Source organism: Lynx rufus, unplaced genomic scaffold, assembly GCF_022079265.1.
Source record: "Lynx rufus isolate CCGP_SWC_20201006 ecotype Redwood Valley unplaced genomic scaffold, mLynRuf1.p SCAF_5, whole genome shotgun sequence".
Classification (NCBI taxonomy): Eukaryota; Metazoa; Chordata; class Mammalia; order Carnivora; family Felidae; genus Lynx; species Lynx rufus.
In genome coordinates, this window is record NW_025814867.1 from 91783812 (window position 1) to 91806370 (window position 22559).

Sequence of the window (22559 nt, forward strand, 5' to 3'; positions counted from 1 at the left end):
GTAAAAAAAACCTCTCTCAATGTATTTAAAAAGATAGGGGGATGCCTGAGTGACTCAGTCAGTTAAGTGTCCAACTCTTTGATTTCAGCTCAGGTCATGATCTTATAGTTCGTGAGTTTGAGCCCTGCATCAGGGCTCTGCACTGACAGTGCAAGCCTGCTTGGGATTCTCTTGCTCTACCTCTCTCTCTCTCTCTGCCCCTCCCCTGTTCTCTGTCTTTCTCTCTCTCTCTCTTTCAATAAATAAATAAACATTACAGGGCACCTAGGTGGTTCAGTCAGTTAAGCGTCTGACTTCGGCTCAGGTCATGATCTCATGGTTCACGAGTTCAAGCCCTGCATTGGGCTCTGTGCTGATAGCTCAGAGCCTGTAGCCCACTTTGGATTCTGTGTCTCCCTCTCTCTCTGCCTCTTGCCTGCTTGCTCTCTCTTTCTCTCAAAAATAAATAAACATTTAAAAAATGGAAAAAACAAAAACTTCTAGCCATCCTATCACATTAAAAGTATTTTGGAATTCTGATAATCATTTTTTGCAAGTTATCTTCTAAATTATATTTAATGACATTTATATGAGCTTGCTTTATATCAGGAATTTTCCTAAACACTTATAAATAATAACTCCATAATCTTCACAATTCATGATACAGGTATTACTATCTTCATTTTATGGATGAAGAAATCAAGTTACAAGACTTTAGGTAGCTTGTGTAAATGCTGGAATTGGGATTTGAACCCAGGCAATATTCATTATTAAATTACAGTGTCCTTACTGACCTATTTAGACCATCTCCTTCCATTACTCCCAAAATTTCCTCAGGAATTCATTTAACCCAAAAGAATTCTGCAACTGTGGGATTTCAGGTGGTGGTGAAGCGGAAAGCATATTTATTTCCAGTGAAATCTTCCCTATTTTCCAACCATGAAGCCACCACTTCCTACTCTATTAGTCCTATGCAAGGGCCAGGAGACGAATGTTTGTAATGCTTCTCTTTCTTGACTCCTGGACACTTCTTTAAGCAGAAGTTAATATGGTATTATGGGAGCAGAAAGCCGCTCTGAAGACTACTGGTTAAATGACAGGAATAAATCTTCCCTTTTAAATCACTAGTATTATTTTCTTAAAACACACACATATTCACATTTATTCATATTTCCCCCTTCCTCCCTACCCGAAAGTATTCCTAAAAGGCAGAAAAGAGAAAAGATGTTCACTGGATGTCAGGTTCTATGAATTTAACCTACCAAAAACAGATCTAATCATTTTTGACTCACTATGAAATAAAAAGTGGACCAAATTTCAAGCCTCATGAACCTTTTATATTTGCATGTTATGTAGTGATCACCTTTAATTTACTCACTGAGTGTAATGACTTCTTTTCAGATTTGCTATGGAATCATTTATGGAATGGGAGCTAAATCTTTGGGAGAGCAGATGGGCATTAAAGAAAATGATGCTGCCTGCTACATTGATTCATTCAAATCCAGATATACAGGTAGATAAACCTGGAGTGCCAATTATCTTCTAGATGCTATCCTTCAACTATCTTGCCATATTAATTGAAAAAAATTAGTGTTAGAAAATTTTCTGTTAACATTTCTATTACTCAAAAGTTTTTGTTAGGCATTGTTGATTAAATAACATTAACCTTATCATTACTAAGATGGGCTTTTTTTTTTTTTTAATAAAAGTAGGATCAGAAATGGAATAACAAAATCCAGTTGATGTATATGCTACTATGTCATTGTGAATATCTCATAAAGCCTTGGAATTGTCCTGTGCTGTAGGTTTAGATAGCTTTAATTCAAAACAGTAAACCATTGATTAAATGTACCAGACACTATGAAAGAACAATTGCTGTTATAGAGCAGTTTGAGTATTACCATTTTAAATTGTCTTTTCTTTTGGCATTTATTGAAGTACAATTTACATACAGTAAAATTCATTCCTTTTAGATGTGTATTTGTATGAATTCTGACAAATGCACAGAGTTATATAATCTGCATCACAACCAAGATATGGAACCATTACCCTTTCACCCTAGAAAGCTATTTCATAGTCCTTTATAGTCAACCTTGTCCTCAATCCCCAAAAAGAATTTATTCACATATGACATGATCTTGTACTTAGAAAATCATATGAATTCTACAAAAACAACTACTAGAACAAATAACTAAATTTAGAAAGGTCCCATCATACAAGGTCAATTTGTAAAATTCAGTTGTATCTTTGTTTATGAGCAATAATTAGTGAATGAAGTAAAAATAAAACCATTTCAATCACATCAAAATACATGAAATAGTTGGGATAAATCTAACAGTATGTGCAAGACTTTATTGAAAACTCTGAAACAATCCTGAGAGAAATTTAAGAATACTTAGATAAATGTGAGGGTTACCATGTTAATTTATTAGAAGGTACAATATTGTTGTGATGACAGTTCTCTATAAATTGTTCTATGGATTCAATTTAGTTCCAATCAAAATTTCATTAGACTTTTGTGTAGAATTTGACAAGCTTATTCTAAATTTATCTGGAAATTCAAAGGGCCTGGAATAATGAGAAAAATCTTGGGAGGAAAAGTATAATGTTGAATACTAACACCCCCTGAGTTCAAAATTTATTATAAAACTACAATAATCAATATAGGCATAAGTGTAGACATGGAAAACAATGGGTCACAATAAAGTGTTCAGAAATAGACCTATATATATATGTGGTGGTTTGATTTTCAATTAGGTTGCCATGGTAATTCAATGTAGGAAAGATGATCTTGTCAACAATTGGTTCTAGAACAACTGAATACTAGTATGGAAAAAAAGTAACTTCAACTTTTATCCCATACTTTATTCAAAAATTAGCTTGATATGGAGCATAGACTTAAAAGTAAAATCCAAAACTACAAATCTTCAGAAGGAAAAAACGGGGAAAATTCTTTGTGACATTGAGGTAGGCAAAGATTTCTTAGGTGATAATTACACTGAATTAACCATAAAAGATAAACATTGATAGATGATACCATTAAGAAAATGTAAGGCATGGTGCCTCGGTGGCTCAGTTGGTTAAGCGTCTGACTTTGGCTCAGGTCATGATCTTGTAGTTCATGGGTTCGAGCCCCATGTTGGGCTCTGTGCTGACAGCTCAGAACCTGGAGCCTGCTTCAGATTCTGTCTCTCTCTCTGTCTCTCTCTCTGCCCCTCCCCAGCTCACACTCTGTCTCTCTCTCTCAAAAATAAATAAACATTAAAAAAAATTTTTTAAATAATAAAAGAAAATGTAAGGCAAACCACAGAAGAGAAAATATTTGCAGTTCCTATTATCCAACAAAGAACTTGCATCCAGAATATGTAAAAATTCTTACAACCAATAGTGAGAAAGCAAACAATCCAATAAAATAAAGGTCAAAAGATTTGAAAAGACTTTTCTCAAAAGAAAATATATGAATGACAACATCAAATATTATTGTTATTAGTCATCAGGGACAAGCAAATGAAAACCACAAAGAGACACCATTACAAAAACACTACAATGGCTAAAATTAAAAACACTGTATCCCTTTTACATTGCTGGTAGGATTGTCAAATGGTACAACCACTTTGGAAAACAGTATGGCTCTTTCATAGTTAAACATACAGATAATTATGTGATCCAGCAATTCTACTATTGGGTATTTGCCCAAGAAAAATGAAAACAGCAAGAGAAAGACTGCTATGTGAATGTTATAGCAGTTTTATTCCTAACAACCAAATTGTCTATGAACAGGATCATGGATAAACAAATTTTGGTATATCTCTGCAATGGAATACTATTTAGCAAAAGAAGGCAGATTCAAATGAGAACATACAATACAATTCAATTTTTATGAATTTTTAAGAATATGAAAAACCAAGATATGGTATCATAAAGCAGATCAATGAGTTTTTTGGCTGATAATGGGGATCTAACTATAAAGGTGATATAAATGTTTCATATCTTGTAGTGTGCATTCATTTGTTAAAATACATCCAACTGTTCACCTAAAGTGCGTTCCTTCTGGGCACATGCACTCCAATGTTTATAGCAGTGCTAGCGACAATAGCCAGTGTGGAAAGAGCCCAACTGTCCACTAACTGATGAATGGATAATGAAGATGTAGTGTGTGTATACACACACACACACACACACACACACACACACACACACAGGAATATTACTCGGTGATCAAAAAGAATTTGCAACAATGTGGATGGAACTAGAGTGTATTATGCTAAGTAAAATTAGTCAAAGAAAGACAAATATGACTTCACTCATATGTGGAATTTAAGATACAAAACAGATGAACATATCTGGAAGAGAAGCATATCTGGAAGAGAAGCAAAAATAATATAAAAACAGGGAGAGGGACAAAACATAAGAGACTCTTAAATACAGAGAACAAACTGAGGGTTGTTGGAGGGGTTTTGGGTTGCGGGGGTGTGCTAAATGGACAAGGGCATTAAGGAGGACACTTGTTGGGATGAGCACTGGGTGTTATATGTAGGTGATGAATCGCTGGATTCTACTCCTGAAATCATTGTTGCACTATATGCTGACTAACTTGGATGTAAATTAAAATAAAATAAAATGAAATAAAATTAATATACAAATTTTAAAAATTAAGTGGGTTCCTTCTACTGTATATAAACTGTACCTCAAAATTGATTTTTTTAAATTTTTATTTAAATTTCAGTTGGCTAACACATAGTGTTAGATTAATTTTAGGTGTACAGTACAGTGATTCAACACTTCCATACATCACCCTGTGCTCATCATGGCAAGTGCACTCCTTAATCCCTATCACCTATTTAACCCATCCCTACATTCACCTACCCTCTGGTAACCATCAGTTTGTTCTCTATAGCTAAGTGTCTGCTTCTTGACTTGCCTCTCTCTTTTTTTCCCCTTTGCTTTTTTTTTTTTTTTTTAAGTAGTTCTTTCCATCTCTGAATGTTTGAGAGCCTCTGACAGGAGTCAGTTAAGAGAATTTGTACAGGTGCAGTGTCTTCAGTCTTATCCTTTTTTTTGCTCTTCACTCAACAATACCATAGTAATTCTTAAAGAGGAAAAGGGGAGAGCCTTACTGCTTTCTGAAATTCTTATGCTGGTGGTCAAATATCACCAACAGCTTCACTTGGCAGGATTTTATCCCTTCCTTTCACCCACAATCCCCTCAAATGTCTCTCCTGTACCAGCCACACAGCAGAAATCTTCAGATGAGGGGTTTTAGTTAGGAGACATTAATGTTAATTATTTAGGATAAGCAGAGCTGTGAGAAAGCAGAGATTGCATGTATGAATAAAGATATATCAGCACAGTCTGTATACCTGATTATGTTTTAAATAGCATGGAGAAAGGATGTTGAGGAGAGAAGACCTCTCTAGCTCAGAAATAGGAATGAACAGTTGGCCTACCTGGAGCAACAAATTCAATCTGGAGATCTGTAAGATGTAATAATGAGCCTATATAGCAGAGGATGAATCCTGGTATAGGGAATATGAATGTGTTTGAAAAGTACACCGTACATATTTTTTTAAATTGTAAGAAGTGAGTCATATATATTCCTAATGAAGTTTTTATTATTCTTGTATTAATTTCATTTAGGTCCTATTTTGATTGTAGCTTAGATGCTAACAAGGAGCTATTAGAATGTTTTAAGCCTGGAAGTGATAAGACCAAACAGTAAAAGAGGATTGATTAACACAACCAGAAAGAGCAGAAGAAGCTGATGAAAAGTAGCATAGAATAGTCTTAAGATCCTAGGTTTTAGTACCTGCTCTGTTCTGGAGTTTGGTTTCATATTTTTTGTTGGTGATAGAGTTAGATTATGTCATTTCTTTCTTTTTTTTTTTTTAATGTTTATTTATTTTGAGACGGTGAGCAAGCGTGGGGGAAGGGCAAAGAGAGAGGGAGAGAGGGAGAATACCAAGCAGGCTTGTGCTGTCAGCGCAGAGCCCAATGTGGGGCTCAAACTCACGAATGGTGAGCTCATGACCTGAGCTGAAATCAAGAGTCAAATCCTTAACCAACTGAGCCAATCAGGTGCCCTGATTATGTTAGTTCTTTTTTTTTTTTTAATTTAATTATTTATTTTTTTTTAATTTACATCCAAATTAGCATATAGTGCAACAATGATTTCAGGAGTAGATTCCTTAGTGCCCCTTACCATTTAGCCCATCCCCCCCCCAACAACTCCTCTAGTAACCCTCAGTTTGTTCTCCATAGTTAAGAGTCTCTTCTGTTTTGTCCCCCTCCCTGTTTTTTTTTTTGTTTCCCTTCCCTTATGTTCATCTGTTTTGTCTCTTAAAGTCCTCATATGAGTGAAGTCATATGATTTTTGTCTTTCTCTGACTAATTTCACTTAGCATAATACCCTGCAGTTTCATCCACATAGTTGCAAATGGCAAGATTTCATTCTTTTTGATTGCCAAGTAATACTCCATTGTATATAATACCACATTTTCTTTATCCATTAATCCATCAATGGACATTTGGGCTCTTTCCATACTTTGGCTATTATTGATAGTACTGCTATAAACATGGGGGTGCATGTGTCCCTGCAAAACTGCACACCTGTATCCCTTGGATAAATGCCTAGTAGTACAATTGCTGGGTTGTAAGGTAGTTCTATTTTTAGTTTTTTGGGGAAACCTCCATACTGTTTTCCAGAGTGGCTGCACCAGCTTGCATTCCCACCAGCAATGCAAAAGAGATCCTCTTTCTCCGCATCCTCGCTAACACCTGTTGTTGCCTGAGTTGTTAATGTTAGCCATTCTGAGAGGTGTGAAGTGGTATCTCATTGTGGTTTTGATTTGTATTTCCCTGATGATGAGTGATATTGAGCATTTTTTCATGTGTCAATTGGCCATCTGGATGTCTTCTTTGGAGAAGTGTCTATTCATGTCTTTTGCCCATTTCTTCAGTGGATTATTTGTTTTTTGGGTGTTGAGTTTGATAAGTTCTTTGTAGATTTTGGATACTAACCCTTTATCTGATATGTCATTTGCAAATATCTTCTCCCATTCTGCTGGTTGTGTTTTAGTTTTGCTGATTGTTTCCTTCGCTGTGCAGAAGCTTTTTATTTTGATGGGGTCCCAGTAGTTCATTTTTGCTTTTGTTTCCCTTGCCTCTGGAGACATGTTGAGTAAGAAGTTCCTGTGGCCAAGATCAAAGAGGTTTTTGCCTGATTTCTCCTTGAGGATTTTGATGGCTTCCTGTTTTACATTTAGGTCTTACATCCGTTTTGAGTTTATTTTTTTGTCTGGTTTAAGAAAGTGGTCCAGGATCATTCTGCATGTCGCTGTCCAGTTTTCCCAGCACCACTTGCTGAAGAGACTGTCTTTATTCCATTGGATATTCTTTCCTGCTTTGTCAAAGATTAGTTGGCCATACGTTTGTGAGTCCATTGCTGGGTTCTCTATTCTGTTCCATTGATCTGAGTGTCTGTTCTTGTTCCAGTACCATACTGTCTTGATGATTACAGTTTTGTAGTATAGCTTGAAATCTGGGATTGTGATGCCTCCTGCTTTGGGTTTCTTGATTATGTGAATTCTAAAGTCATTTTGTTCCTAACTTTCTGAGTCTACAAAAAGTGAATGAAAGTTTATATGCAAAGATTTGATGATGTGATATAGCGTTAAGAATCATGGTGGGGTTTTGGTATATTTCATTATATTGAAGCTAGTGAATGAGATTAAGAATGGACTTTGGTTATAATTATTTTTGTATTTTCTTTGTAGGGATTAATCATTTCATGAGAGAGACAGTGAAGAATTGTAAAAGAGATGGATTTGTTCAGACCATTTTGGGAAGACGTAGATATTTACCAGGAATCAATGACAACAACCCTTATCATAAAGCTCACGTATGTTGAGATTTCTCTGGATTTTTAACTTAATATTTTAATGACATACACTTTTCAACCAAGACTAAACACTGCTAATTTTCCTTTTAGTAATCAGTAGCCTATTAATTGGATCTTCTGTTTCACTAAGGACTTTGAAATAATGGCACATGCCAGTATTTGCTGAATGTAGTCCTTACAGACCAATGTAAATATGAGTTCACTTAATAATACTTCAAATACTTTAAAGACGTTCTGTTTCAGTAAGCCAGTTATTTTTTTAGTTTTGCTAATAAATTATAAATGTAATTCTTACATTTGCTAATTGTTCTTTGTTTCAGATATTGTATACCAATTTGTCATATCACACAAAGTTTCCGATTTTTTCAGATTAGCCCATCATTAAATTGTGGTTCATTCATTTTTGGCTCATTCTACTTGTTTATTTTTTTATTTTTTTGAGAGAGAGAGAGTGATAGCACACATGCACACATGCAGTGAAGAGGCAGAGGGAGAGGGAGAGATTGAATCTTAAGCAGGTTCCATGCCTAGCGGGAAGCCCCATCATGCCCTGAGCAGAAATTAAGTTAGACACTTAACCGATTGAGCCACCCAGGCTCCCCTTGTTTATTTATTTTAATAACACTGGCTCACCCAAAGTTATTAGGATTTCAAAATATTGAAAAAGGCTATTTTTAACACCATTTAAAATATTTATTGATGGTATTTACTAAAATTATGATTTAAAGTCTCTTAAATCTTTGGGACCCACAGAAGTATTCTATGCATCTGAACATTTAAATTTCTATTATAGTCCACATCTTCCTATTTCAACTGGTTATATTTTATCTTCTCCAATACTTCTGCATGTCAGTGCCCACTATACATTGTATGTAATGAAAATACCCAGCCCCCCCACAGTGCTAGACTTCTGTCTGGAGCTAGAAACCTTCAGAGCACTAATGTTCTTAAGGACCGTAGAAGAATAAATGGCTTTTTGTTACTTCTTCACTCTGTAGCCTACCATATACACAGACATCAAATATTTATCAGGCTTTTACCATCTCTCTAAATGAGTTGTCCCTTAGGAGTAGATAATTTTCTACTGGTCAGATGGAGCCAGCTAGTGGAAGGCTTTAATGGCAGGCTGAAAATTTTAGACTTGATCTAACAGGAGTTATATTTCTTGGGATTTACATGATTAAAAATGGCAGATAGATTTATTGATGTAAATCAACCATACAAGTTTTTGAAAACTAATATTTTTGTACCTAAAGATGTGAGGGTAAGACTTTACATGCCAAATCCTTAGGAGTTAAAGTTCTGATTCATTATGTTGTTGCTGAGAAAAAAGAAAATTCCAACGCTCAGAATTACGAATAGATATAACCAGATTTAATTTTTGGTTTGCTTTGGTTTGGCTTCACTTTTTGTTTAAAATTTTATTGTTTTGAAAAATATACACAGAGAAAGTACAGAAAACAAATGTAAATTTTAGTAAATTATCACAGAACTACACCTGTGTAACTACCACTCAAGTCAAATAGAATATTGTCAGCACCTTAGAAGGTCCCTTGATGACTCCTACTCACTACCCACTGCCTCCCAGAAATAATCACTATCATAATCTAGCCCTATAGTTTTATATATTTTTGATCTCTATGTACATCATATGTATGTATTCTTCTGCCTATAGCTTCTTTCACTCAAAACTGCATAGGTGAGTCATTCATGTCGTCTTACATAAAGGTAGCTGTTTTACTTTATGATAGTATCTTTATGATTATACCACAGTTTATCCATTTTTCCATTGATGGGAATTTAGGTTTCCAGTTTGGAGTTACTATGGATACTGCTGATTTGAAAATTCTTGTCCAAGGTTCTTGGTACACATATTTTTCCATTTATGTTTGGTAAAGAACTAGTCTTAGAATTGCTGCTTATCTTCAACTTTAGTAGATAAAGCCAAATTGTTTTTGATGGTGGTTGCAGCAATCTGTCCTCCTTTCAGAAGTGTGTGCAAGTTCTCACTGCTCTGTGTTCTTGCCAACATTTGCTATTAAGGTGATATAATTTTAGCTATTCTGTTGTGTTTAAGGTAGTATCTTGTAGTTTTACTTTGCATTTCCTTGAATACTAATGAGGTAAGTAACTTAACAAATATTTATTAGCCATTACTTAATTCTTTCTTGGAAAAGTGGTTTTTCAAGTCTTCTTTTTCATTCTTTTTTTTTGTTGTTGTTGTTGTTGTTGTTGAGTTGTCTGTCTTTTTCTTATATGTAGGAAAGACATACTGATTACATGTTGGGAAAATAGTCTCTTCCACACTGTATCTTGCCTTTTCATTCTTACTAGTAACTTTAGATGAGGAGAGCGTAATAATTTGGATTAGCCTTTAAATTTTAATTGAGAAATAACATGTGTAGTAAAGGGTACAAATCTTAACATGTAAAGTTTAACATGTTTATACCCATATAACCACCGTCCTGTCATGATATGGAACTTTTCCAACACCCTAGAAGGCTTCTTTATTCCCTCCAAATCAGTACTATCCACCTCCCACCCCAGCACACACATAAAACTACAGGTTAGTTTTGTATGAACTTGATTTTTATTTAAATGTAATTGTACCATATGTACTCTTGGATCTGACTTTTTTCATTCAAATATAGGTCTGTGAGATTCATGAGTTTCATGTGCAGCTATAGTTCATGTCTTCATTTAGCTGATATAGTAGAAACATACCAACAGTTTATCCATTCTAACATTTCATTTCTCCATTGGCAGACATTTGGACTCTTTCCAGGTTTTGCCTATCATTAATAAAGCTGCTATGAACATTCTCACATATGTCTTTTGGTGAACATATGTACCTAATTTCATTACTTTTAGAGTGGAACTGGTGAGTCATAGATTAAACACATTTATACTTTAGTATATACTGCCTAACAGTTTTACAGAGCAGTTATCCCCATTAACGTTGCCACCAGCTCTGTTTATCTACATTCTTGCCTTGGTTGATATCATTGGTCTTTTTAATTTTAGCTATTCTGGTAACTGTGTAATGGTACCTCATTGTGCTTTCACTTTGCCTTTTTCTGATGACTAATGATGTTTAGCTCCTTTTTTGTTTATGGCTATTTGGATGTCTTCTTTTGTGGAGGGTCTGTTTAAATCTTTTGTCTTTGTTTGTTTATTTGTTTTGAGTTGTCTTTCTTTTAACTGATTTATGAGAGTCCTTTATATATTCCAGATATGAGCCCTTTGGTTACATGGACTTATCAGTCTTTTATATTATTATAGTGCTTTCCTTGATCTGTTTAAGAAAGCTTTCACTACCCCAAAGTCAAGATAATTTTCGCTAGGAATTTTTGGTTTTGCCATATACACTTATATCTACAATCAACCAGAAATTGGTTTTGATGTATTATGAGAGACTGAGGGTCAAGGTCTTCCATCTCCCCTCACCTCAAGGATATACAGTTGTCCCTAACTATTTATTGGAAAAACGGAGCTTTCCCCCTACTGTTCTTCAGTGCCACCTTTGCCACAGATGAAATTTCTATATATGGATGTGTCTGTTTTTGGACACATTATTTTTGTCTGTTGTATTTGTTCATCCTTTGGACAGTGCCACACCATCTTAATGATGCAGCTTTGCCTTTTCTTGGTTGTCTGCATTTCCATATAACTTGCACAAGCAGCTTGTAAATTTCTATATAAACACAAAATCCTGTTGGGATTTTTTTGAGATTGCCTCGAGTTCATAGATCAAGATGAGCTTGACGGATATATTTATACACTTCAGTTTTCCAGCCCATGAACATGATATATCTGTCCATTTATTTAGGTCTGTAGTTTTTAAATTCTCTCAATGTATAATTTTGGGGAATTAGATTTATCTAGGTATTTGAAACTTTTTGATGCTGTTGCAAGTTGTATCTATTTTTGCTCTTTTCCTTCCTTTTTTTACATTTTCTAAGCCTTTGTTGCTGGTACATAGAAATAGTTGTTTTTATTGTTGTTCTTTTGTCTAGAAGCCTTGCAAATATTGTAATTACTAATTCTAATAATTTATCTGTAGATACTTTTAGAAACTCTATCTTCCCAATTATTATCTGCAAAGTAGTTTTTATAACTACTTTTCTAAACTTTGTTCCTTTTATTACTTTTGTTTGACTTATAAGCCAGGACAGTGTTGAATACAAGTAGTGATAGTGAGCATCTTTACCTCTTTTCTGATCTCAGAGGGGAATTTTAAACATTCACTGCTATGTAGAACTTTCCTTTAGGTTTATTAGTGCCTTTGTCAGATAAAGTAAGCTCCCTTATATATTTGCGTGCAGGGCATAGAGGTTCTGTCATACCTGCTCACTTCTGCTCTTGTAGTGCAAATACAGTCATAGACAATACATAAATGGGTGACTGTGTGGTTGTGTTCCAATAAAACTTTATTTACAGAAATAGAAGCTAGGCCACATTTGGCCTGCAGGCTGTAATTTGCTCAGCCCTGGTCTAACTGTCTTTGATGTAATATGCCTTTCTTCTCTAGGTTGATTTCCATACAATATTTTTCTTTCTGTCTGGTTTACAGTAGATTTTCTGTGATAAACCTAAATTGCGTGTGTGTTTTTAATTTACATGTTTCTCTGTGGATATGTGTGTTTGATTGATCCATTAAGAGTGTTAGGACTTTTTCAATCTGTGGCTTGATATCTTTTGTTGATTTTAGAAGATTTTTAGTCATTTCTTCTTTAATTATTGCTTCATTACATTCTCTCCTCTCTTTCTGGGACTCCTATTATAAAAATTTTAAACCTTTTTTTTTTTTTTTAATTTTTTTTTTCAACGTTTTTTTTATTTATTTTTGGGACAGAGAGAGACAGAGCATGAACGGGGGAGGGGCAGAGAGAGAGGGAGACACAGAATCGGAAACAGGCTCCAGGCTCTGAGCCATCAGCCCAGAGCCTGACGCGGGGCTCAAACTCACGGACCGCGAGATCGTGACCTGGCCGAAGTCGGACGCTTAACCGACTGCGCCACCCAGGCGCCCCTAAACCTTTTTTAAAAATTCCTCATGTTTCATTTCCTCTGTTTGGCTCTTTCCATGTTTATATTTCATCATGCTAAATTCTGGATTTTTTCTTCCAACTTATCTTTCAATTTACTGATTTTCAATTTGCTATTGAACCCAACTATTAAGCTTTTCTATTCAAAGTGATATAGAACTTGTCCACAACTCCATAAGGCTTCTTTATCCTCCCTCCACATCAATACCATCCCCCTCCCCCCACCCTTCCATACACACACACCCAACTACAGGGAAGGTACTATTTAAGTGCTTTAAGTTCTGTGTTGTTTTTTTTTTTCCTGGCTCAGATTGATTTTTTTTTTTAGTTGGAGTATAATTAATATATAGTATTATATTAGTCTCAGGTGTATGATATAATGATTCAACAATTCTATGCATTTCTCAGTGCTCATCAACCTAAGTGTACTCTTAATCCCCTTTATGTATTTCATCCTCACACCCTCCCCTCCGCCCCCGGCAACCACCAGTTTTGTTCTGATTTTTCTTTGTTTTGTTTCTTAAATTCCACATATGGGTAAAATCATACAGTATTTCTCTTTCTCTGATTCACTTATTTCACCTTGTATTATACCCTCTAAGTCCATCTATGTTGTTGCAAATGGCAAGATTTCATTCTTCTTTTTTATGGCTAAGTGATATTCTATTGTATACATTACCACATCTTCTTTATCCATTCAACTATGGATGGACACTTGGATTGCTTCCATATGTCGGCTATTGTAAATAATCCTGCAATAAACATAAGGGTCCATACATCTTTTTGAATTAGTGTTTTTTGTTTTCATTTGGTAAATACCCAGTAGTGGAATTACTGGATTATATGGTAGTTCAATTTTTAGTTGTTTTGAGGAATCTCCATACTCTTTTCCACAGTGGCTGCACGATTTTGCATTCCCACCAACAGTGCATGAGGATTCCTTTTTCTCCACATTCTCAGCAATGCTTGTTCTTGTCTTTTTGACAAAATGCAACATCAATTCATAATAAAAACTATCAACAAAGTGGATTTAGAGGGAACTTACCTCAGCATAATAAAAGCCATGTGTGGAAAAAACCCACAGCTATCATCATACTCAATGGTGAAAAACTGAGAACTTTTCCTCTAAGATTAGGAACAAAACAAGGATGCCCACTCTCACCGCTTTTATTCAACATAGTACTAGAAGTCTTAGCCACAGCAATCAGACAAGAAAAAGGAATAAAAGTCATCCAAATTGGTAAGGAAGAAGTAAAACTTATTTGCAGATCACATGATACTGTATATAGAAAACTATAAAGACTCCACCAAAAAAGTACTGGCACTGTTAAATGAATTCAGTGAAGTCACAAGATACAAAACTAATTTACAGCAATCTGTTGCATTTCAATACACTAACAATGAAGTAACACAAAGAGAAATTAAGGAAATAATCCCATTTACAACTACACTAAAAATAATAAAATACCTAAAAATAAACTAAACCAAGGAGATAAAAGACCTTTACTCTGAAAATTATAAAATGTTGATGAAAGAAATTGAAGATGACACAAACAAATGGAAAGATATTTCATGCTCATGGATTGTAAGAACAGATATTGTTAAAATGTCCATACGACTCAAAGCAATCTACAGATCAATGCAATCCCTGTCAAAATATTAACAACATTTTTCACAGATCTAAATAATCCTAAAATTTGTGTGGAACCACAAAAGACCCCACATAGCTAAAGCAATCTTGCAAAAGAAGAACCAAGCTGGAAGTATCACAATCCCAGATTTCAAGATAATACTTCAAAGCTGTAGTAAGTTCTGTTATTTTTATTTTTCAGTTATAGAGTTTCCATTCTGCTCTTATTTTATGGTATTTGACTTTTTGCTGAAATATTCAATTTCATCTTTTATTTTCTTGAATATATTTTACTTTGCTTTATAGTCTAATAAATTTGATAATAGTTTATAGTATAATTAAAGTCTTGAACTTGTATCCCTGTAGTCTGTTCCTATTGCCCTTTGTTTTTCTTAGTTTTCTACAAAAATAGTTATATTGTCTCAACTCCTTTTTGTCCTGGTGACTTTTTATTGAGTGTCAAATGTTGTTTATGAATGACTGTGGGTGTAATTTGAAGCTTGTATGATAATGTTACCTTTATTCAGAAGATTTATATTTGCTTTTGGCAGGAGATTAGAATGACCAACAATATAGGGTTACTTTGATCTAATTTCAGGAATAGAAATGATTTGAAGCAAGGATGTTAAGACCAGACTATTTCTAATTTATCTTTTTCTTAGGATGTTAGTTTTGAAGTGGCAAGTTGATGGTTTACTAGCCCTCCTACTTCATGACCCTTGTTTGTTCCCCAGACCCCTCAAAACCATTAAGCTCTGCTCAAAGATTCTTTCAGCTGCCTCTTCTGGAAACTGTTGATGTCCCTGAGAGAAATGGTGGCCTCCAACGCCAGGGTTTTCTTTCTCTCTTAGCTCTCTAGGTTCTATAATTTTTCATTTCCTTTTTAATCATCTGATTCAAAGAGGTGTTCTCCATGCAGCTTTTCTGGTTGTTATCAGTGGGAGGGTTTGTCCTAGTGGACTAATCTCCTATTACCAGAAACCTATATTTTTTATGTACATGAGAAAACCTTGGTCATGAGGGGACTGAGATTGTAAGACATAAAGCCGAAGACTGCCAAGTTTTTTTTTTATTTTAGAAGAGAATCAGGGAAGTATAATATCATGAGAGTGAATTATATATCTTAGTTTTATTTTTATGCTTGCTTATGTCACAGTAAAAACCACCCAAAAATTTCAATGGCTTATAATAAGAAGCTTTATTTTTAATTCATGCTAGACTTAAGCTCTTGGTTGACTATGGCTTTACTCCATATTTTCTTCATTCTGGAATTCAGAATGAAGGAAAAGTCTCTGGGATAAGCCTTTTTGTGTGTGTGTGTGACAATGTTGGGTAGCTCTTAAAACTTCTTAGATGGGGCTTATGTCAATTTTAGTCACATTTCAGTCAGCAAAATAAATCAAGGTCAACAGTTTAGAGTGAACAACACTTGAAATTATATGGCATTGGGTGGGGCAGCAAGTAATAGCAACAATAACACAGTCCACTACACAGAGGAGAGGAGTCAGTAGAACTCTGAAATTTAATCATTCTTAAAGCAATGACAACTGAATGGGTTTATAGTGGATTTGTCAGCATCTGATGAAAAAATAATTTAAAAAAATGTTTAGGGACACCTGGGTAGCTCAATTGGTTGAGCATCTGATTTCGGCTCAGGTCATGATCTCGTGGCTCATGAGGTCAAGCCCTGAATTGGTCTTGCTGCTGTCAGCTCAGAACCTGCTTCAGATCCTCTGTTGCCCCCTCTGTCTGGCCCTCCCCTACTCATGCTCTCTCTCAAAAATGAATAAACATTAAAAAAAAAGTCTATCTCTTTAATAGGTATTTACTATACTAGGAGTTGGTTGTAGTCCAGGTAACAGGGAACTAGAGAATACATCTCAAGTTACATAGATCCGTCCAGTGTGTAGACCCTTCCCACTTTCTGAGACCTTTTGGGACAGTAGGCATGGTATTCATGGATAGGTTCTACTTTGGATATTAAACCAGATGTCCATCCCTGCTGCCTTAGGATCATCACTTTTAGCAGCTGTGGTAGCAAGAGTTTTGGGTAAGTTCTAACTTAATATCTAGGAATCTAGGGTCTGCATTTTTACTAGCAGCTAATGATTAGCTCCAGCAGCTCATTAAAAAGCTCTGATTCATACCAGAGGGCTCCTGACCTGCTGGGGCCAAACCCTACATAGGACCAACAAACCACTGATATGGGGAATGTGTTTGGAACATTCTAACTCACATCACAAAGAATGTATTCTACTTATATCTGTTTAAGATTAAGAGGAGTTACTTTTCAAGGAATAGGTCTTTTAGAATGAACAGCTAGAACATTGATGATATATGTTTATAAAATAATTTTGAGTTGCTAAATACATTTTAAGTGTAATGCAGTTTTTGATTCTGAGTGTTGAAGATTTCTAAACTGAAGCCATCTGACCTTCTTCTGTTTAGTCTGTTCTCATGGGGATGATAGCCCAGAATCTAGAGCCCTGGATCATTCTAGTTGCTATTCTTAAGATGCAGTTTAATAGTTGATGTCTTGGGTCACATCTTGGTCTAGATTTCCAGTCTGGTTACAGATGTGAGCACTGATCTGTGGACACTAAAAGCAGGTATGAAACAATGTTGGTGTATCTAATGGAGCACCTGTTATTGTTACTGTTTTTCATAGGCTGAGCGTCAGGCCATCAACACAACAGTCCAAGGTTCAGCAGCTGATATCGTCAAAATAGCCACAGTTAACATTCAGAAGCAATTAGAGACCTTGCACTCAACCTTCAAATCCCATGGTCATCGGGAGGGTATGCTCCAAAGCGACAGAACAGGTTTGTTCACAAACGAGGACCCTGCTGTAACATTAAGATTAACGGTATCAGAAAAGACAAAGGGAAGTATTTTTATATATTAATTCTCAGCATTTTTCATACATTTTGATCTCATGATGTTTTTTACACTCTTAGAATTACTAAGGGTCCCAAAGAACTTTATGTAGGTTATATATAGTAATATTTACCATATTAGAAATTTAAACAGGAAATTCAAAAACATATATTAATGTTTAAAAATAATAACAAATAATAAACTCACTACATGTTAGCATAAGTAATATATTTTCATAGAAACAACTACATGTTTTAGAACAAAAGAAAATTGGTGATATTTACGTTTCTGCAAGTCTCTTTAATGTCTGGCCTAAGAGAAGACATTTGGATTTCTGCATTGGATTCAGACATTTGGATTTGTTGCAATCTCACCTGCCCTGTAACCTCTAGAAAACCCTCTATAGTCTTGGGTGATAGTGTCCCAGTTTGTGGGAGATGGATGGGTTTCCTAGGATATGGGACTTTTAGTAGTAAATCCAGGATAACTGGTCCCTTTGTTGTACTTATGAGAGAAGGAGGCTGGAAAAGGAAAATAACCTGAGTGTTATTATGAAAATAGTTTTGGCTTTGCAGATACTTTGAAGGTGTCTTAGGGATCCTCTTGTCCTTAGATAACACCTTAAGAATATGTTGATTTTCCAATTCATCACCTTCCATGCACTCTCTCAAGTCTGGGAATATATTCTGAGCTGACTTCCTTATCACAACATTTCTTTGCCAGTATTGTTGTCTCTTCTTGTTCTTATTTTACTAAGTTCTCTCCTTGTTGCTTGGATAGATTATTTCTTGTTCTAACAAGTAGATTCCTTTCTCTGTTTGTCCCATGTCCATACTTTTGCTTTAAATGCCATTTCAGTGTGATTGAGATTACCAAACCATGACTGCAGCCAAGTTTTAAATTTTCCTGGGAAGAAGTTAAGGTTTTGGGCATAAAGCAGAAGAATCAGTTCTATTGGAGATGGGGCAGAAAATGTGAGATCAGCTGTTGAGGATGGAATTTGCTGTTTCTAGGAGAGACATATAAATATGTTATAGAGAATAATATAGTCAGTTACACAGATAATAAAGATGTTCATTTCTACATACAAAAAATACACAGATATGAAGACTTGCCCACCAAATGCGGATTGTTAATTTTATTGTCTTCTCTCTCCCCCATATATCTAAGGCTACTCGTTCAACATTTTGTGTGTGGGAGTCAATGTGCACACATACTGCACACACACACCACACACACATTCTGTCTTTATAGAGAGAATATATGATCAAACTTATTTAGGGAATAACACTGTACTATGTGCTTTAGAGGATTTGGGAGTAAAAGTCATCAACCTCTTTACATTTAAACTCTAAAGAAAAGAGGGAAGATATGATTCCTGACTGAAATATTTCTGTAACTCTTCACAGCAGAGTGATGCAGTATCTGAATGAGGATATAGACAAGAACAACAGCCTTTAGAGTGGGTGGAAAGCAATGTGGGTATGTCACTGAGGATACATCCTGATGCCATGCTGGGTTAAAAGTAGTGGTAGGTTAGTGAGATCAAAGGGAGCTGAACCTGAGGAAGCAGACCACACCAGGAACAGGGAGATCATAGCATTCAGAGTCAGAAGCCAAATAACTAGGAGAAATCAAGAGAAGGAAGGTATGGTGACTGGAAAGCAGAAAAGCATCCTGACAACCAGTGATGTGAGATAAGTGGGGCCGGTGGGGCAGAGCAGATTTCAGTTAGATGCACAGCCTTGCAGCCCTGATATGGAAGCATCTTGCCACAGCCTCATCTACCTTTGTTCTCTTACCCTCTAAGAGCCACCTGTGAGAAAACTTGGGCTGCAGACAGTGACAGCTGAAGAATCCTCTCTGAGAGAAGCATGAGATATGAGGAAGATAGTGTTTGTGCTGCCTAGAAGGATCAGTAGGAAATTGGGGTGGCAGAAAGGAAGGACTGCTGTGAGCTATGGGCAAATGATTAAAGGCAGTTACTCTAAAGGTATTATTGTGGGACCTTATCTTAGTGATCACTGGGACATTATTTGTACCACCAGGCTCAGCTTGTTAGGAAATAGTAACTGAGTCTGATATAGTGGAGTTACAGGTTCTTTTGAGAGTCTACTGAAAGATCATCTCCACAGAAAAATGTACAGGTATAGACTCTTACATATAACTTCAAGGGATTCATACAGTCTCTGAAGTCCTCATCTGAACCCTAGGTTTAGAATTACTTGTCTACAGTGTTTGGTCCAGTTGGGAAAGCACCAGTTCTACCACAGTGACACTTCTGGCCATAAAAATGTGGCAGCAAATGTTCTTCTTATAATACACTGCCTAATGACAATACCAGTTCACTTTCCTGGAGCATGGATCAGGGCCCATACTACTCTGGTGCTATTACCAGAGTTGGTAGTGAGGGTGCCATGGAAAGTGAAGATGTAGGTTGTTTTATAAGAAATAAATTAGATGGCATTTGGAGCAGAGTTCTTCAAACTCCATTTACTGACTGTTAGATTCCTCCTTTATGGGAGGAAGTTGATGGAGATTTGAGTTTACCTGATAGGTCAGCAGTCAGCAAGTAGATATTTTCCTAGTAGTTCTAAATCTCATGTGTTTTAATCTCTTGATTAAAAATTCCCAGAGTTTCTCAAAATCCCTAAAAAATGATTCTTTTATGGTACAGTGACACACTGATCAGTTTTATCCCTTTCTTCGTGGCACAGGATTGTTACCAAAAAGAAAACTGCAAGGGATGTTCTGTCCAATCAGAGGAGGCTTCTTCATCCTTCAACTCCATGATGAGCTCTTATATGAAGTGGCAGAAGAGGATGTTGTTCAGGTATTTTTGCAGTGTTTGTGTCCATTTCATAGAATGCTAAGACGCTGTAGATCAGGTTAAGATGCATGAGATTTCTGGAATCCTTCCTTAGTCCCAGGATGGGACTATATATATAGCTATATAAATGTTGAGTCCTAAAGGGCTGAGAAAGAGCTAAGAGTGCTCGGTTTCATACTCCTATTTATTTTTATTTTTATTTATTTAATTTGAGAGAGAGTATGTGTGTGAGAGAGGGAGAGAGAGAGGGAGGGAGGGAGAGAGAGAATGAATCTTAAGCAAGCTCCATGCTTAACGCAGAGCTCGACTCAGGGATCCATCCCACGACCCTGGGACCATGACCTGAGCTGAAATCAAGAGTCAGATGCTCAACTGACTGAGCCACCAGGTGCCCTTCATACTCCTTTTAAAAGAAACTTTTGATGCAGGGCTGTTTTTCTTTGGGAGAAGTTAGATGAGAGTTTGGAGCTCTGCCATGAGGGTTTAAAAACTTAGCATTCCCAAAGAAACTGATAGAGCCCTGCTCTTCAATGCAGACCAGTTTGGGATGGCTGGCTCTTTTTGGATTTTGAGTTTTAAGCACCATGAGGTGAAGAGCTCTAGTCTGGCTTATCGCCTCAGTGGGTGGGTTGGGAAACATTCTTTGATTGGGAGAAGAGTTTGTTAACCTCTTTTTTTTTTTTTTCTTTGTAGGTAGCTCAGATTGTCAAGAATGAAATGGAAAATGCCATAAAACTTTCTGTGAAACTGAAAGTGAAAGTGAAAATAGGTGCGAGCTGGGGAGAGCTGAAGGACTTTGATGTGTAATTGTATGGCTCAGTCCTCTGGGGAAGCCTGGTGTAGGTACAACTTACCCTTTCACCTATTTCAGGAAAACCAACTTTCAAATCTTGATGGACTTGGGATAGTAATTTTAGTGAGAGTTTCAAAATGTATATCAGAGTTTATTCTCTATAGCATAAAAAAAACTTTTTTGAGGCAAAATACCAAGTTTAACAATTATATTTATTCTCAAAGAGAATGTATGAAGTTGCCTTTTATAGTTCTGTGTGGCTCTAATCAGGTTCAGAACACATGACTGAAACATGCACTTAGCACTTTGGGTCCTCATCTGTCTGGTTGAGCATGATGGCTCAATGACCGCTGTCTCTGGGGCATTTTCAGCTCTGTCCAGGATGCAGACACTTGTGATGTAGACACCAGCAGGAACCATTGGCAGATGGGGATTTGGTTTCTTATATACCCCCATGCTTAGGCATTCTGGTGATTTTTCTCCAATATCAACTTAAGACTAGTGGAGCTGTATTTCTACGCAGCATTGGCTAATAAATTCTGAACTCTATAAAGAGGTAGACTCGATATGGGTGCAGTCTAGGAATGGATTTTCATGAAATGGTGTTTCTTCTTTCTTTTCCTTCCTCAGTTCATTCAATGAATGTGTTTGCAATACTTAGGTATTATAAAATAAGCTACACCTCTTCAAGAGGCATCCTGTTCTGTAAAATCAGATGTTTATACTACAGTTTAATATAATACTGCCAGAGAAAGAAGACACCCCTGTATCCATTTCCTACTGCCTCTTTCTGTGTTTGTGGCATGGTGAGAATACCCATGCTGAAGACATTATCGTTTATAATCAGTCAGAGGTGTATAACTGACTTTTTTGCTGTTGAAATAAAATGAATTTATAAGAAACTTTATATCGGTAGTTTTATTTTTAATTCCAAAAAATTTTTTTAACGTTTATGTATTTTTGAGAGACAGAGGGCAAGCAGGGGGAGGGACAGAGCAAGAGGGAGACACAGAATCTGAAGCAGGCTCCAGGCTCTGAGTGTCAGCACAGAGCCCGACGCAGGGCTTGAACTCACGAACTGTGAGATCAGGACCTGAGCCAAAGTCGGATGCTTAACCAGCTGAGCAACCCAGGTGCCTCTCAGTTTTTAAAATTGTGTTTCATCTAAGAGTATCTGAAACCTGTGTTCCTAGTATTTATTCTAGGATTTGCATTGTTGAGTTTGTTCAACAACATCTGTGCACATAGGAAATGTTTCTTTTATTCTTAATCAGTTATCAGAAGAGCTCTTTTATATTTATTAACTAGAATTTTTTAAAAGACAGTTGCTTTATAAACAAAGTGTAATATACTATTACACAAAATACTCAGATATGCCTTTTGGGGGATGAGAAGGAATGGGCAGGAGATGGCACAGATAAGAGGGAAATTATAGCATTATTCTTGAGTTTTTTCTGTATTCACTTCCACCATCTTTCTCAGAGAGAAAAGTGGTAGTGCTGTCA

At 36.1% G+C, this 22559-nt stretch overlaps 1 protein-coding gene across 1 annotated transcript in view; it reads left to right on the top strand.

Annotated features, from left to right (window-relative positions):
• Window positions 1-21834, top strand: part of POLQ (DNA polymerase theta) — a 119072-nt gene extending 97238 nt beyond the window's left edge. The window contains exons 26-30 of the mRNA XM_047100357.1: window positions 1381-1492; window positions 7752-7876; window positions 17223-17376; window positions 20149-20264; window positions 20955-21834. Of these exons, the coding sequence (XP_046956313.1) occupies window positions 1381-1492; window positions 7752-7876; window positions 17223-17376; window positions 20149-20264; window positions 20955-21068 (621 nt within the window). The 3' untranslated portion in view covers window positions 21069-21834. The remainder of the gene's footprint in view (window positions 1-1380; window positions 1493-7751; window positions 7877-17222; window positions 17377-20148; window positions 20265-20954) is intronic.
• The last annotated feature ends 725 nt before the right edge of the window (window positions 21835-22559 follow it).